We start from the raw sequence: 17,386 nt of genomic DNA, 5'->3' as shown, positions 1-17,386 counted from the left end.
CCGTGGGTAAGTACTTGATACAGTAACCTTGATTTTTTTGGGGGTGGGGGGGGGGGAGAGAAGCGTTTGATGATATTCACATAATACTAGTCAGAGGTAATAAACTCTCTTTGGAAAAAAGTCTTTTAGAACCAAATGTTTGGCTTCATACACTAATTACCTCACCTCTTTAATTCCAGAAGACTCTTAAAAGTTTTGAGAACTTTGTTGCCCACACATCTGTTGTTTTAAGTATGATCTTTTTTTGTGGTTCAGTTCACTACCCTTAAACAGAAGACCTAATGATTACCTTCCATTCCTGTTTATTTGAGAATATAGAGAGGGTTCATGTGGTAGTTTGGAAAGAAGATATTTTACCCTCACGTACAGTACATGGATAGAACAAGAAAATGTATCCCTGAAAGATTTCAAAAACTGAATAGGCCAAGATTTTAAACATTTTGCTAAGATTTGTGAAAATGAAACCAAGAAGAATGTAAGTACAAAAGACTACCAAATCATTTTTTGTTTTGGAATAGATGCCTTCTAGAACTTGCTATGTACTAGTAAATTTTATGTCACTTCCATTGTCTTCATTGTACTTTGTTTATCCCATATCCTAAATGGTCCAGTTGTAGCCAAACAACTTTTTAGGAATATAAACCTAAGTGATGAGGATTACTGCACTGCTATTCTGTATTGTAGGAACATGGCATAACTATGTGCTATGGATCAACAGCTGTCTAGGGGGCCTAGAAAAGAGTCCTTGGAAATATTTTAAAACCTAATCTACATGGGGTTTCATACTTCACTATCCCATGGAGATAATTCTGTTGCCACACATTTCATTGTGACCAAGAGCTGCTATTCTTATTTTTAGAGAAATAATGTATTCTTGTACCATGGAGTTGAGGCATTAGTTAGTAATTCAAAAAATTTTAAGCCTGAACACAGTTTGAATTTACTCTGGGTCAGATTCTCTACTTTTCCACCAAAGAATTGTTTTGGTTGAGGAAAAGCATCTGAAATATAAGCCTATATTATAAAGAGGTAATATGAAAATTGACCATCACATCATCACAACATGACGCCCACAGTGGGGGCAGGGCTGGTGGCTCGGCGCGCCTGCCACTGGAGTCCCCTCAGCCCTGCGGGGGCCTTGGGTCCTCCTGCACCCCCCCACTGACAGGGTCAGGCAAGCAGGGCCAGCCGAGGCTTGCGCCCCTGCCAGTGGCAGCAGCAGAGGTGTGATGGGGGTGTCACCTTCTCTTGATCGCTGGGTCGCCTCCCACCTGAGGGCTCCTTGACTGTGAGCAGAGGCAGGCCAGGCTGAGGGACCCCCCGACTCTAGTGCATGAATTTTCATGTACCAGGCTTCTAGTAGTTTTATAATAGGTATTTTAAAAGATGAAACATATTCTCTGATAGGTAAAACATACTTCAACCTTCAAACAAATAGGAAACTATTTGAAAGATTGTCATTTCTTAGAATTAAGGTAATGGCTTTACTGTATATCTGTGAAATGTCAAGTCAGACGATAGCCCCAAATTTATTTTACCTTTTATTTTCATACGAAAATAGATTTTTAAGCAAAATCCAAAAATAACTTTTGACACTGAATGAAGAGGGGCCTAAGTATATATTTTTCTTTGTAATTATAGATTTTAACAATTTATAGATTCAAATTTGCAGTTACATTCAGCATTGGTTTTTATAATAGCACATTTCAAAGATTAAAAATGCTCAGCAATCTAGGACCCTGTTTTAAATTTTATACAACTGTTCCCATATGTGCACGTGACTTACAAAAACCCTGGCCTTAATGGTTCAAGTATGATAAACTACAGTGGAGTTTCAGCATCTGAATTCACTGGATCTTGATAAAAACCAAGTGGCATTCCAACAATGAAGTTAGTGAGGTAGTGGAGGTCTTTCCTCAGATACATTTATGCAAGATAGTACTACTCATCTGGCTGAACCATTGTTTCCTACAGTAAGACAAAGAAAGAAAGGATGAATTCTTGCAACTGTAAAAACAGGTCTTATATAAATTAACAGAACAAAGTGATACCATAAAGGCTAATAGGTAAAGTATATATTTGAGTACTTTGAAAAAATATTTTAAAATTAAAGTTGAGAGGTTACTTTTCTTAAGATTATAAGCTAGAATTCAAGATGTTCCAACTGAAAGTGCTGGTTAAAAGAACTATTTGTAACAGGTACCCTGTGAGCAGGAAGCCTGGAATGGCATCAATGTCGGTAACTGTCTCGTAATTTTGATGGACCTTGTAAGACTTGTTGGAAGCAGCTCTGAAAAGGGAGATAAAATATTAGGCTCAGAAGCTAGCCCCCCAACTCCTGTGTAGTATGGGCTATTATCCCACAGAGACCTGGATTACTACCCCAGACTCCAAAATAATTCTAACAATCTTACCCTTACCCCTTGGGCCTCTCCATTAGAGTCTAACCCAGTGGTCGGCAAACGGCAGCTCAAGAGCCACATGCCTCAATCAGATTGAGGACTTTTTAGCAAAGGCCAGCTTAGGAGTACCCTAATTAAGTTAATAACAATGTACCTACCTATATAGTTTAAGTTTAAAAAATTTGGCTCTCAAAAGAAATTTCAATCGTTGTACTGTTGGTATTTGGCTCTGCTGACTAATGAGTTTGCCGACCACTGGTCTAACCTCTCCGTTATCCTCTTGAATTTAAAGCACCTCAACTCTTCTGGCTGCCACCATGAACTGATAATTGAACCTGTCCTCCAAACCCTTGTGCACTCATCTCCCATTACTGGGGCTGTCTTACCTCCAAAGCCACCTGACACCTTCCTTCAGGCATACCCTGAGGCCCAGATGGTTTGGGCCTATACCGGACTTGGGTCCTACCATAGAAGGTTTTAAGATAATCATATTTAAATTCTGGCTCCACTGCTAATAAGCTTGTGCCTATTAATAAAAAGGCAATTTTCCTTAATGTTTCTTGTGGCTCAACCATTCCATATATTGCTCTGTAGTAAAGACAGATTAGCCCCTATGTCTTGGTTTCATTTTATACAATTTTTTTAAATGAGAAAAAAATATACAAAAGGTTTAGTACATGTACACAGTAGGCAGTCAAAAATAGTAGCTATTGCCTGTCTCTGAAAGTAGTACTATGTTACTATTTACCAATCCATGAGTATATTTCATGTTCCTCCTAAATGATTAACTACAAATGTCACACAGAAAACCTTTGTGAAATTCAGGATTTCTCATAGACTCTGGGTTAAGAAGTCTATGTTCCAAGTTTTGCTGAGGAATAACAAGAGACACAGTCAGTCATCTTTCCCCAGGATACTGGGGGATGGACAGGTTAAACTAGGGCTCAAACTGGCCTCACAGGTCTAAATCCTGTATGACCCAGGAGAGAATAAGCAAATCCAGAGGTGGAGGACTTTAATAGCAGCATTAAGTACGTCCCTCACAGGTCCTCCTGTCTCCAGGTCTAGTCCGTTGCCTAAGACCTCAGTTGATTCCAGTTTTACTAGGGATCATGAAAAAAGTCTTGACTAGGATAAGTTTTCCAGAGATTGGAAGGTGGCACTGTTTTCTTTCTGAGTGTCCTCTAGATTATGTATCCCAAACTTCAGGTACTTTCCAAGTACAGATCAGACCCCTTGTGAAGAGCTTCCTTTTACCTGGCTTGGTCCAAGCTGACAGTCCTCTGCAAAAGAAAACTCCAGCTGAGACAGACTGGGTGATGGTGACGATATGGAATCTGCGGAGGTGCTGGTGACCAGTTCCCCTAGCGCGTCGACTTGTCTCCTCAAGCTGTGTAATGTGCCCTCTGTCTGCTGCTTCCCTTTGATTAACACTTCTGCTTGCTTAGACATACAGCGTCGAAGTTGCGCCTGAAAGTGTTAGGGTGAAATTTACGGTTTTATATGTACCAGAACTATTACTCAGTAGTTTCCTCACATTTAACATCTGATAGGCAAATCTAACTATCATAAAGTAGGAATGGCTGCTGAAAATGCTTGTCCTAAAAAAAAATCTAGAGGTACACACTGCTCTCAGTGTGTGTAAACGTGTGCTGTTCTGTGTTTAATTAACTGGGCCTTTTACTCAGTCTATTCTCTCTACTGTAACGATGCTAAGGATTCCTGCATCCCCAGCCTCCCCATTAAATTACTGCTCATCTCTCTTCTTTTCTTCCCATACTCAGAAGATTGGTTTCTACTCAATGTCTTCAGTGTCTCTCACAATGTAGTTAATCCTCAACCCCAGACTCCTTTCTGGCTTTCCCGCTGCTGTACCTTTGAGATGATTCTCTCAAAGTCTACAGCAGCACTGTCCAACAGAACGTTGTATGATGAAGGGATTGTTGTCTGTCTGTGCCGTCCAATATAGTAGCCAATAGTCACATGAAGCTATTGAGAGCTTGAAATGTGCCAATTGAAGAACTGAATTTTTAATCTGATATAATTAGAATGGATTTACATACAAATACCCACATGGGGCTGAAGGCTTTTGGAGGTCCAGGGCCTCCCTCAATATACAAACAGCTCCCTCTCAGCCCATGATATATAGCTTTTCTCCAAAGGTGCATTCTGTCCTCTTGTTCTACCTCACGCTTTTCAACTCTCAACTCCAAATCTTTAGTCCAACTCTGACCACTAAGTCTAGACTCCTATTCTCAGCTGCCTACAGATAGACATGCTTCTCTGGATGTCTTGAAACTCAACATGCCCTGAGCCAAACAACTTCTTATCTGATACCCAAGCCTATTTTTCCAGTATTACCCATCTTTCCCCAAAACATTGGCCTCTGAGCTCCTTATTGCTTATCATTGTATCTCTATTTCCTGTCCCAGATGCTTAGGTTCTGTCAGTTTTGGCTGAGGCAAAGCAGCACTGTATAGGTTAAACAATGCTGGGCTTAACACCAGAATTCACGGTTTTGAATACTGACTCTGCTGTTCACTGTGTGATGCCAACTTCTCTGAGCTCCCACCATGTAATCTACAAAGCTGCTGTGAGTACTGCAGTACATGCTGTCACATGTGACAACAGCATGTGAATGCAAGCAATTCGCCTCCCCCTCCTCAGAGGCCAAGTAACTCATGCTATACATGTCGTTTGTAAAGAGCAACCTTGAGCCGATCTTCACGGTGCCGCAGTTTCTCTCGCAGTGCTTCTCCACGCCAGTGTTCATCCTTTTCCAGAAGGAAAGGGAAACATCAGTCACCACACACCACTCTCAGTAACCAACCAGCCTTTCCCCCCCACTCCCCACCATCAAGCCTGTTTTTCAGCTAATCCAGGGGAGGTGGGAGCCAAATTATTCTTCTACAAAGTCCAGAGAATGGCAGGATAAACCCTTACCATTATGTGAACCTGGGAAAAATTAGGTTTTTCTTCCAAAGGTGATGGCCTCTCACTCATGGTGAATGGAAAGTTCTCCTTCAAACTTTCCAACCCTCCTAGGTTTTCGTTCCTTTCCAAAATAGCTTCCAGATCTGCTGGTAGTTCTGGAATAAACTGGTTGAGATTCTTCAGGCTGGTTCTGATTTCATCTTTCACCTCAGATTTAAGTGTCCTCATTGCTTCGCTGATTTCCATTTGTCTTCTCTCCAAATCGTTTTGGTTTGCCATCTAAAGAGCAAGAGTCAAATACCATTGGTAAAGTTTGGGAATTAACTGGAATTAAACTGTTTAATGTGTCGTGTTTAAAGATATAAGTATGTCAAAAACTTGTGCTTTTTCAACCACTGAAGTACCTATAAGCTACCAAGTAAACGATTGTATTGGCATTTTGAGTGGAGCAGCTTCCCGTTAGAAAAGCATGGGCACAGCCCTAGTCCGTTGGGCTCAGTGGATAGAGCGTCAGCCTGCGGACTGAAGGGTCTCAGATGTTTCTATCCCCCTCTCCATTCCTATCTGAAATCAATAAAAATATATTTAAGAAAAAGAAAAGCATGGGCACAGTGTTCCTTGATGGTATATTGCTCTGTAGAAGTCAGTCTCTCTGGAGTTAGATGGAGCTGGATTTTAATCTCATTGCCAGTAAACATTACCAAATGAGTTAGGGCAAGTTAGTTACTTCTTTTTTTTTAAACATATTTTATTGATTTTTTACAGAAAGGAAGGGAGAGGGATAGAGAGTTAGAAACATCGATGAGAGAGAAACACCGATCAGCTGCCTCCTGCACACCTCCTACTGGGGATGTGCCCGCAACCAAGGTACATGCCCTTGACCGGAATCGAACCTGGGACCTTTCAGTCAGAAGGCCGACGCTCTATCCACTGAGCCAAACCGGTCAGGGCAAGTTAGTTACTTCTTAACCTGTTAAATCATTTATACATTAAGATAACACCTTGCATTAAAAAATGTGAGAATTTATATGAACCACCTTAGTGGTATCCAATAAATGGCAACTACGATACTTAAACGGCAAGGAGAAAATGACCATTTATTGAAACAAGTCATGAGTGATCTAGATTATAAATGTTAATGCTGAAAGGGGCCTTAGAAGTGATCTGATCAAATGCTTTCATTTTATAGGTGAAGACTCCGGTGGTTAGACAGAGTTTCCTCAGGTGTTACAGACTATGCTGAATACCTGAGACTATGTGGCTCTCTCCATAAAGAGCTCAGGGAAGATAATATAGCCATACCCACTGCTAATTGCCCTTCCAAGTTAGCAGAGACTTGGAGCTTTGAAATAAAATATCTTTTTCTTCAACCAAAGGGAGTGTATATTGGGGTTGGGGGAGAGTTTGGAGACACAGATGAAACCAAATGGCCACATGGGGTTGTCCAAAGGATAAAGCGTGGCAGGTCAAGTGAGTGGCCCAAGTGCTGACACCGGTGAAGAGACACCAGGGGCATCTAGAAGGAGACTAGTAGTCTAAGCATGAACTACTCTCACACCCTCTGCAGGGTAATGCAGGTTCCCCTGGAGTCACTCTTTCTTACCCAGGGTGGTTGGCTCTTACAGACTTGTTTCTGACATAAAATCTAACATTTCAACATACTTCTTTGGGACATGATGAAGAACTTCAATTTTCTCTCAAAAGTAACATATAAAGCTTGAATTTTAAAAGTGTATTTTGGACTAGTTAAGTTTTTCTTGTGAAGGTATATTGCTATATTTTAAGACTAGAAAAACAAATTTGACTTAACATTCTATATGTTCAGCTTTCACAAAGAAATACTCCTCTTAATGAGCTATTTGAGAAGCGAAGTCCGTCTGAGGCCTTGGGCAGTGAGCGTGCCTCCCACGGCCCCCTGTCCGGCAGCTGGCCAGGCCTCCTGGACGCACCTGTTTCTTGAGTTCCGTGTACTCATGCTGCATCTGGTTGAGCTCCTTCATCAGGCGCCGGGCCCGTTCGTGGTTGTCCTGGGCCACCTGCTCGATTGTTGCCATTTCCTTCTGCATGCAGCTGTTCTCTTGCTTTTGCTCCTAGCACAGGAGGAGGAAAATGACCCTGTGGTCCAATATATGGAGATGTCGTTGCTGACTTACACACTCACTAGCTCTGTAACTTCATTTCCCATCTGGGACACAGCTTGTCTAGCTGTAAAATGGGGGTAATTCTACCTGCCTTCTTTAGCAGCTGTGGTAGAGCTGGGAGTACATACATACCCAGAGTCTGTTAGCCCAAAGCCTGAATCCTAGATCTGCAACATTACTTTTGATAAGTTACTTTCTCTTTCTAAGCCTCCATTAATAGTCTGTAAAATGGGAACAATGACCCCATCATCATAGGGTTACTGAAAGGGTTTAAGTTTAGATATCTGCATATTTATCTTTATAATCATGTTACCCTATCACTAGTTACAAGGGGATCTATCACCTTTTTGGAAACACGTGATTTAAAGTTACATTCACACCACAGGGGTTCATTAATTCCTTCAGACGGTGTTAGATAAACCCATTTCTGTGACAGTCCCTGTTGCTGCCCATCTGCCTCCACCCACCATAAACTGTTTTGAATTCATCTGTGTATAACCTCCCAAAATTTATTTCAGGGATAAAAGCATGCTAGATTGGGCTTCCTGGTTTTAGGATAATGATTAATTAAAGCTAATGTTGACCAAAAGGGGAGGATGGGAAAAATCTATGAGCACTGACTGCAGCCAGTAGAAGAAACTTGCCAGCTGAGAATGCTCTCTGCTTTGTGCTGACATTGTCTTGTTTACAGGACCATCTTTCCAGCCAGGGCTGCAGCCCAGATGCAGACAACATCTACCATCAGCTTCAAGAACAAATTATGCAGAAATTCGCCAAAAGCAATAGTTGGGCTGCAGGTAATCTATTTTTTCTATGTTGAAACAGTGTTAGTTTAAACATTTAAATGCATCATTTCCTCATAAACTGCCAGGGTGGCAGGTACTCACAAGAAGGTTTTTCTCCAGTTGGTTCCGCTGGATTTTAAGTGCTTCCTTCAGGCTGAGAACCTGTTTCTCGGATTTTTTTCTTTCCGTCAAGAACTGGTTCCGCAGGAGGCTGAAGTCGGCCCTCATAGAATCTGTCTCTTTTTGGAGAGCAAGCAGCTCGTTTGACTTTTCCACTAACTGCTGCTCCCGTTCTGAAAGCTGTTGTTCTGAAATGAGCATTTTGAGTACTTTAGCCAGAGGCCCTGAGTTGGCTGTAGGCAGAGCTTTCCTTCCCTCGAGGGCAGATTGCATAATGACCTGCCACTCACTCCATCACTGAGTCTTCCAAGTCCCCTCTGACCCACACAAGGCCCCAAAAAAGGCCCGGATAAGGTGCCTCTTGACATAGTGGGCCTGGAGGGCCTGATTCCAAAGTGATACACAGCGACTATCTCCTTTTTGAGTATTTGACTCAAAAAAAGCACCAATCCTGAGGTGCAGACTGCTGAAGTGTTTTTTTAATCAACCTTTATTTTACTTTTTAAAATATATTTTTATTGATTTCAGAGAGGAAGGGAGGAGAGAGAGATAGAAACATCAATGATGAGAGAGAATAATTGATTGGCTGCCTCCTGCACACCCCCTACTGGGGATCTAGCCCGCAACCTGGGCATGTGCCCTTGACCAGAATTGAACCCAGGACCCTTCAGTCCACAGGCCAACGCTCTATCCATTGAGCCAAACCAGCTAGGACTCAATATTTTAATAAAGGGAGGCACACCAGTACTTCTTCCTTTACAGCAGGTGATGCAGTGCAAAGAACACAGGATTTAGAGCCATATGAGCCCTGTTTTACAGGGGAAACTATCTCCTGGTGTTCAATGGGAATCATGTATGCAAATACCCAGTACATAGTCAGACTGAATAAATAATGCTTATAAATAGTGACATTTAAAACAAACTGTCTGATCACACCCTTTAGAGTAACACCCTATCCAGATTTCACTTTTTACACCTCTGGCATGGCCACACTTTTTTTAAAGTTTTTTTTTTGTTAAGTTTCATTTTCATAATGAAATGATTGGGTCTGATTCGGTCAAGAGTTCTCAGGGTACCCTAGCTGGTGGCTCAGTTGGTGATAGCATCATCCCGTGCACCAAAAGGTTGCAGGTTCTATTTCTGGTCAGGGCACATACCTAGGTTACGGGTTCCATCCCCGGTCAGGGCATGTACAGAAGGCAACTAATCGCTGTTTCTCTCTCACATCCATGTTTCTCTTTCTATATATATAATCAGTAAAAACATATTCTTGGGTAAGGATTAAAAAAAAGAATTCTCTGCCGAAACCGGTTTAGCTCAGTGGATAGAGCATCAGCCTGCGGACTCAAGGGTCCCAGGTTCGATTCCAGTCAAGGGCATGTACCTTGGTTGCGGGCACATCCCCAGTAGGGGGTGTGCAGGAGGCGGCTGATCGATGTTTCTCTCTCATCGATGTTTCTAACTCTCTATCCCTCTCTCTTCCTCTCCGTAAAAAATCAATAAAATATATTTTTAAAAAAAAAGAATTCTCAAGGAAAAGAAATAATAACCCTTTTAGATCCTTAAGTCCACTGGGTTCACTCAGGGGTGAGGGGAAGGATTTTCTAATCATTATTAAACCCTGCAGAAAAAAATCATTATTGATGTTAGAACTATCATTTACCCTGGATTCCCATGTCAACTTTATTTATAGATGGCTTAAGTAAGAACAAACAGATCTAAAGGCAAATACCTGTTTTTGGTATTTGTTAAAGTTGGATAGAAGTAGAACAGTTAATATTTTTTTTTTCCCTGGCTGAGATGAAATGGATCATTGTTCCCAGAGCTCATAAGTAATGTACTTCACAGAAAGCCTGTAGAGTACCTTTTGGCACTACTTTGCCTTATTGTCCCACTTTCTTGGGATAGCGTTCTCAAAGAAGACAATATGGTGAAGCAAAAAAGGTTTAATAGTCAGTCTCAATGCCACTCTCTCGCAGGGCTACGAGGATCGAGTCTGTACTGTACTTCTTGCTGTGCTGCTTCTGCCTCCTTTCTGGGCTATGTGTGGGCCCTGGGTCTCCTGTACATACTTCACAAAACACCAGAAGAGCACCCCTCCCCCAGAATGTGATGTTCCAGAATACATACTGGTTTGGGAGAGTGTCTTCTCCAGGGCCTCACCCCACCTCTCCTCTTCCTGCAGAGTCCTGACACGCTCTTCTGTCCCCAGCAGCTTTGTGAGCACCTGGTCCAGTTTGCTTTTCTGGTCTGTTACTTCCTTTTCCAGTTGCTGCTGCTGCTCCTTCAGTGTCGCTTTACTTGCTTCTAATTTTCTCTCTTCACTTTCTCTCTCTTTCTGGAGTCTTTGAAACATCTTAATAAAGAACAACCTTAGTCAGTCATGCAATAACAAATAGTGTCCCAGATGAGAGAATCTTCATGGATAGAGTCTAGTACAATAGAAAGTAGGAAACAGCCCACCGTGACAGAGTGAGTTCCTTTACCAAGGTAACCAAGCAGGGACTGGAAAAACAATTTGGTCAGCTTGTGAGAAGGGGATGCAAGTAGCAAATGACAGGTGGCCATCAAGATTCTTTATAAAACCAATGTTTTAAGGCCTTTAGAGTCTAGAAATATTAATACCAAGAAAGAGTTGGTTACCCAGGGCAGTTAAGGGAAGCCACTCCCTTGGGGGGTACTTCTCAGGTTTCTGCCAGGAGGAAAAAAGCTCACACCTGTGACAAAGTGTTTCCTGTTAGGTAAAATAAGCGTGTAGTACCATTTCTTGTTGCGCTAGTTTGGCTTTGTTTTCTTCAATCTCATTCTGGAGCACTTGAAGCTGTTGCTGTTTTGTCTCCTCTTCTTTTTGGCAGTCTTCGAACTTCTTTATCCACTCACTGATGTCCCTCTGGAGCCTGGTCTGCTCACTGAGCAGTGCATCATTCCTCCTGGTGGTGTGGAGCAGGTCCTTTAGGTGAAAGGATACATTGAAACTACTAACAAAGCCATCTTTACTAGAGGTGGCTAGTGCCACTCCAGCATCTGCTAAGTCTGGCAAAATGAGACAGAATAAAAGTTCCATATCCTTTATTTTCTCAACAAATTTACACAAAGGTACCCAGAACTCAATCATTGGCTTTCCTCTTTTTAGTACCTAAAAAAAACCAAATAAGATGGCAGAAGATGTCAGAACCTCAGCAAGAGATTCAATTCCTCTGAGCTTTAGGTCACTGAGGTGGAAATAAACAATACCCACTTCACAGGCTTGCTAAGAAGATTAAGAAAAACTGTGAATAAGGTTAATTCTTATTGAAAATGAACCAAAAGTCATGGTTTTGTTATAATTTGAAATATATAGGTTAAAAAACTCAGAAAACAAATACTTTCTTCAAATTAAGAATATTTGAAAAAGTTACCATATTTCTAGTACCACAAAAAATATTCGTGAGAACCCATTTAAGACTTTAAAAGATAGAACACTTTGATTTTATATTTTATACATCTTAGAAACACAGAATCCTACAGGTAGAAGGGAGAGAATTTAGATGTTTAATCAAACCTCTAATTTCCATAGTGGAAACTGAGGCCCAGAACTTGCTTGAAGTTCTTTGAAACTCAAATTACAACACTATTCTCATAGGACAACACTGAATTACTTTTAAGATTATCAGAAGTATAAGGGTCAAGAATCCACTCTATTCAATGTTAGGCAAGATAGGGGCCCAGATCTGGCAGTTACTCTACAGCTCAATGAACCATCAAATCTAAGCCCAGCCTTTGGAGGCTCATCTGTGCAACAGATAAGAGATGGTTCTTCTGGTCCCTAAAGCCTCCACAGGGGCTACTGAGGGGTTGGCTCTGGTCTAGCCACCACCTTATTTATTAACTTTGAGTAAAATGTTGTTTGAATAAAGAGTTCTAGGGCTCAAATAAATTAGAAAATCACTGCTCGGCATGTGTATATGATGTTTGTGTTATATAAATGGCCCTGTGGGACCTACTGGTATGAAAAGGAACTAGCCTATTTGATTGCTATTTCAATCAATTGTCTAAATGCCTTCAGGATACCACCAGAAGATTACATGTTAAGCTTACCTGTTTTGTTAGATTCAAATGGTCTTGAACATCAGCTAGTTCTTCTTGTAACAAGTTTACTGCTTCTCGTTTTTCTACAGAAATAACGTTTACATGATATAAAAAATACATATGTATGCATTTTCCAGATTCCCATTAGCTCCCCCAAAAAGTGGAGTGGAAGTGAATTTAAACATATTTCTGCTCAATGTATAACTATGCCACACTCTTTTTAAAGGCCAAAAGAGAGAGGTACATGCACAACCCAGATCTGGGCTTGGTGCCCAGGTTTTTGACGACTTCCATTTTCAAATCCTAACAAAAAATTTTACAGATAATAGCTAGTGCTGATGCAGTGCATGATTTATAATTAGGCACCTACAACTTTGCTGGTAGAAATATAATTTAGTATAACCTCTCAGGAAGACAATTTGGGAATAAATTTTATATATATATATTAATTTTGTTACTAGCTGTGTGAGTTTGAGCAAGTCACTTACCTTAAGCAAGTGACAAGGAAACTAAAGTTCCCTCATTTGAAAATGTGTAAAAATAATAGTTATCACATAAAACTGTTATAATAATTAAATGAGAAAATGCATATAAAGTATCATCATGTCTAAGACATAGTAGTAATCAACAAGTATACTATTAGCTAGAATTACCTAGTAACTTCTCCTAAATAATCATAAATAATTATAAAGATTATTAATTATTTGGTAATAAAGATATTATTTGCACCTTTGTTTTTCTTTTCAATACTATATAAACACACACACATCCCTAGGAAAAGTCATCCCTTTGAGGGATGAGGTCCAGATTATTTTTTTTAAATAAATCTTTACTGTTCAGATTATTACAATTGTTTCTCCTTTTTCCCCCCATAGCTCCCCTCAACCTGGTTCCCACCCCACCCCCTCCCCTTACCCTTACCCCACTGTCCTCATCCATAGGTGTATTTTTGTCCAGTCTCTTCCCGCACCCCCCACACCCTTTTCCCCCTAAGAATTGTTGGTCCACTCCCTTTCTATGCCCCTGATTCTATTATATTCACCAGTTTATTCTGTTCATCAGATTTTTTATTCACTTGATTTTTAGATTCACTTGTTGATATGTATTTGTTGTTCATAATTTTTATCTTTACCTTTTTCTTCTTCTTCCTCTTCTTAAAGAATACCTTTCAGCATTTCATATAATACTGGTTTTGTGGTGATGAACTCCTTTAGCTTCTTCTTATCTGTGAAGCTCTTTAGCTGACCTTCAATTCTGAATGTCGGCTTGGCTGGGTAGAGTACCCTTGGTTGTAGGTTCTTGCTATTCATCACTTTGACTATTTCTTGCCACTCCCGTCTGGCCTGCATAGTTTCTGTTGAGAAATCTGCTGACAATTGTATAGGTGCTCCCTTGTAGGTAACTAACTGTTTTTCTCTTGATGCTTTTAATATTCTTTGTCTTTTGACATTTTAATTATGATGTGTCTTGGTGTGGTCCTCTTTGGATTCCTTTTGTTTGGGGTTCTCTGTGCTTCCTGGACTTGTAAGTCTATTTCTTTCACCAGGTGGGGGAAGTTTTCTGTCATTATTTCTTCAAATAGGTTTTCAGTATCTTGCTCTCTCTCTTCTTCTGGCACCCCCATAATTCGGATGTTGGTATGCTTGAAGTTGTCCCAGAGGCTCCTTACACTATCTTCATATTTTTGGATTCTTTTTTCTTTTTGCTTTTCCGGTTGGGTGTTTTTTGCTTCTTTGTATTTCAAATCTTTGACTTGATTCTTGTGATCTTCTAGTCTGCTGTTGGATCTCTGTATATTATTTTTAATTTCAGTCAGTGTATGCTTAATTTCTAGTTGGTCCTTTTTCATATCCTTGAGGGTTTTACTAAATTTATTGGCCTTTTCTGGAAAATTCTTGAAAAACTTTATAACAGTGGTTTTGAACTCTATATCCTGTAGTTAGCTTTCCTCCATTTCTTTCATTTGACTTGTTTGTCTCTGCATTTTGGCTGCTTCCCTGAGTTGACAAAGTGGCTTTGTGTGCTAGGTGTCCTATAGGGCCCAGTGGCTTAGCCTCCCCAGTTACCTGATGTGGACACTCTAGGTGCTCCCCTTTATGGGCTGTGTGCACAGTCTTATTGTAGTTAAGCCTTGATTGTTGTTGGTATCACTGGGAGGAATTGACCTCCAGGCCAATTGGCTGTGAGGATCAGCTGTGTCTACGATGGGAGAACTTCTGTGCTGGAGACACCCTTATGAGACAAGACTTGCTTCAGTGGGGCTTTGGTGCTCACTGAGTCTGCCCCCTGAGTGTGTCCCTTATGGATCTGAGGAGTTGTAATCTGAATGGTCCTACTCTGACCCCTGGGTACACTGGCTCTTGGATCTCCAAGGAGGTGCTAATTTAGCCTCTGCCTGAGGCCACCTAGCAGGAGCTACGCAGAGATCTGCAGATTCCTATTCTTTGTTTGGGTTTTGGAGATGCCCAGATGAGGTGCAGCTGTGAAGCAATGCAAGCTGCTGTGGGGCCTTGGGCCTTCTTTCGGATGTTCTGGGTCTCAGTGACGCAGCTGCAGTTTGTTAGATAAGTTTAGAATTCAAAGGACAAGGCCATTCATATGCAAAAGCCTCTGCGCTCAGCTTGGATGGGGTGGAGTCTCAGGGTGGAGCAAACAGCGATGGCTTCCCATCAGCCCTGCCCTAAGAGGCCCCTGAGTCTCAGTGTCCCCCCGTAATCGCTGCAAGCACCTCTGAGAGAAAGCCGCCCTTGAGTTTCGCCCGTTGCCAGACAGTCCAGTTTCTCCCCAAATGAGTCTGGGTCCCGAGTCTTGCCCAGAACTGGAGTTCAGAGCAGTCGGGAGCTTTTGTCTCCCACCCGCTTGAAAAAGCCAGCCGCATACTCAGTTGCCAGCCCTCTCCATGTGCGCACACACCTCTGTACCTCTGGACTTCACTTCCGCAGCTCCTGTGAGTCTCAGCGTGCTTTTCTCTTTCCTTCTAGTTGTAGAATTTCCACTCAGCCAGCCTTCCTGTGGTTCTGGATGATGTCCATTTAGTTTTTTAGTTGTTGTTTTTAAATTGTTGTGCAAGGCAGCAGTTCAGGTGTTTACCTATGCCGCCATCTTGGTTTCTCCCTCTCAATAGTAATTTTTATTTCATCTTTTTGCTGTTTTGAAATTGTTCTTTTAAGAACAAAAATTAGTTTTAAACAGCTTTGAGATATTCATATAGGATGTATTTCACCCACTTAAAGTATACAATTCAGTGGCTTTTAATATATTCACAGTTGTACAAACATCACCACAATCTAAATTCAGAACATTTTTGTCATTTCTAAAAGAAACCTCAGGCCCATTTGTGTGAGTTATTTCTATAATAAGAAATATAAAACAATTAAAAGAATACCCTAAGAAAAGGAAGAAGCTCCTACTGTGTGGCCTCATACCTTGTAGCTGCTGCTGCATTGCTGCTATGTCTTCATGCAGGGAGAGCTTGTCCCGATTTAACTGGTCTAGCTCCTGCTGCAGTTTTCTGACACTCAATTCAAGTTTTTCTAAGTTCGATTGCTCCATTTTGCTATTTTCTTCTGTAGCTGCTAAAACCCTACCATCCAAGTAAAGAATAGATAGGCTGTCAAATATGAACTGTTCAAGCACACACAAGAGACCACTGAGGGGCAGTGTTACACTTTCACAAATTAGTTATGAACTCTGAATGATTATAAATCTTAAAAATTTAAGGCTCTTCAATGCATTTTCAAAAAAAACTATTTAAAAATAGGAGATTTAAAAAAAACACTCGCTAAATTGAAGTTTTATAAAAACCAGAGATGAAAATATGACTAGCACTAAGAATTCAAAAAATCCAACTGGTTAAAATGAATCTCTAACTCCTGATAAGTATAAAAGCAAGAAACACATTGTATCAGAGGATTTGCCCATAAGCAGACGTGCATGTGCATGCATTCTCTTACATAACTGGGATCACACAGTATGCATTTGCTTTTGCCTGTGTTTTGTTTTGTTGTTTTTTTCCCCACTGAGTATCATTATTCTGAGATTCAGCCATGTTCTTGTAGCAACTCCATCCCTTTTTACTACTGAGTAGTATTCCATGGTACGGATATACTGTAATTTGCCTATCTGTTCACCAGTTGATTGACATTTAGGGTGTTTCCAGTTTTTGGCTACTGCAAATAAAAGGTGCTATGAACATTCACATATAGTCTTTGTTTGGACATATGCTTTCATGCCTCATGAGTAAATAACTAGAAGTGCAACTGCTGGATCTTCTGATAGGTATATGTTTGATATTTTAAGTAACTGCCAAACTATTTTCCAAAGTGGTCTTACTAACATTTTACAATCCCACCAATCATGTGTGAAAGTTCCTGGCTCACATTAGGTATGCTTAGTCTTTAGCCATTCTAATAGGTGTATGATGATATCTCATTGTGGTTTTAATTGCATTTTCCTAATGGTCAATGATGCTGCACATCTTTTTATGTGCTTATTTACTACCCATATATCTCTTTAAGTGAATTCTCTGTTCAAATCTTTTGCCCATTTGAAAAATTGGATTGTTCCATTTTTTTATTATTGAGTTTTGAGAGTTTATATATATATACACATTTTGGGTATGAGTCCTTTATAACATATGTGGTTGTAAATATTTTTCTCCCATCTGTCTTTTCATTTTCTTAACAGTGTCTTCTGGGAGAATTTTTAAGTTTTGATGAAGTCCAAATTAATCAATTTATTCTTTCATGGATCATGCTTTTAGTGTCATAGCTAAAAAAAATGTGCCTAACCCCAGGTCACAAAGGCTTTTTTCCTAGGAGTTTTATACTTAGGTTTTACATTTATGGACCATTTTGAGTTAATTTTTATATACAGTGTGAGGTATGGATTGAGGTTCTTTCTTTGGGGGGGGGGAGGTTAGATACACAATTGTTTC

General features: G+C 40.5%; 1 protein-coding gene across 3 annotated transcripts in view; it reads right to left on the bottom strand.

The window, feature by feature from the left end:
• Nucleotides 1–1,528: 1,528 nt before the first annotated feature.
• CNTRL (centriolin) overlaps nucleotides 1,529–17,386 on the bottom strand; it is an 80,396-nt gene continuing 64,538 nt past the window's right edge. For all 3 annotated transcript variants that reach the window (XM_079790436.1, XM_079790437.1, XM_079790438.1), the window contains 11 exons: nucleotides 15,876–16,033; nucleotides 12,460–12,533; nucleotides 11,144–11,332; nucleotides 10,513–10,738; nucleotides 8,365–8,570; nucleotides 7,286–7,426; nucleotides 5,346–5,615; nucleotides 5,114–5,176; nucleotides 3,660–3,872; nucleotides 2,204–2,290; nucleotides 1,529–1,968 (listed from right to left, as the gene is read on the bottom strand). In XM_079790436.1, the coding sequence (XP_079646562.1) occupies nucleotides 2,231–2,290; nucleotides 3,660–3,872; nucleotides 5,114–5,176; nucleotides 5,346–5,615; nucleotides 7,286–7,426; nucleotides 8,365–8,570; nucleotides 10,513–10,738; nucleotides 11,144–11,332; nucleotides 12,460–12,533; nucleotides 15,876–16,033 (1,600 nt within the window). In that variant the 3' untranslated portion in view covers nucleotides 1,529–1,968; nucleotides 2,204–2,230. The remainder of the gene's footprint in view (nucleotides 1,969–2,203; nucleotides 2,291–3,659; nucleotides 3,873–5,113; nucleotides 5,177–5,345; nucleotides 5,616–7,285; nucleotides 7,427–8,364; nucleotides 8,571–10,512; nucleotides 10,739–11,143; nucleotides 11,333–12,459; nucleotides 12,534–15,875; nucleotides 16,034–17,386) is intronic.

Source organism: Cnephaeus nilssonii (genome assembly GCF_951640355.1).
Source record: "Cnephaeus nilssonii genome assembly, chromosome: 14".
Classification (NCBI taxonomy): Eukaryota; Metazoa; Chordata; class Mammalia; order Chiroptera; family Vespertilionidae; genus Cnephaeus; species Cnephaeus nilssonii.
The sequence above is the reverse complement of the archived record's forward strand: the minus strand, read 5'-3'. Positions and strand labels throughout refer to the sequence as shown.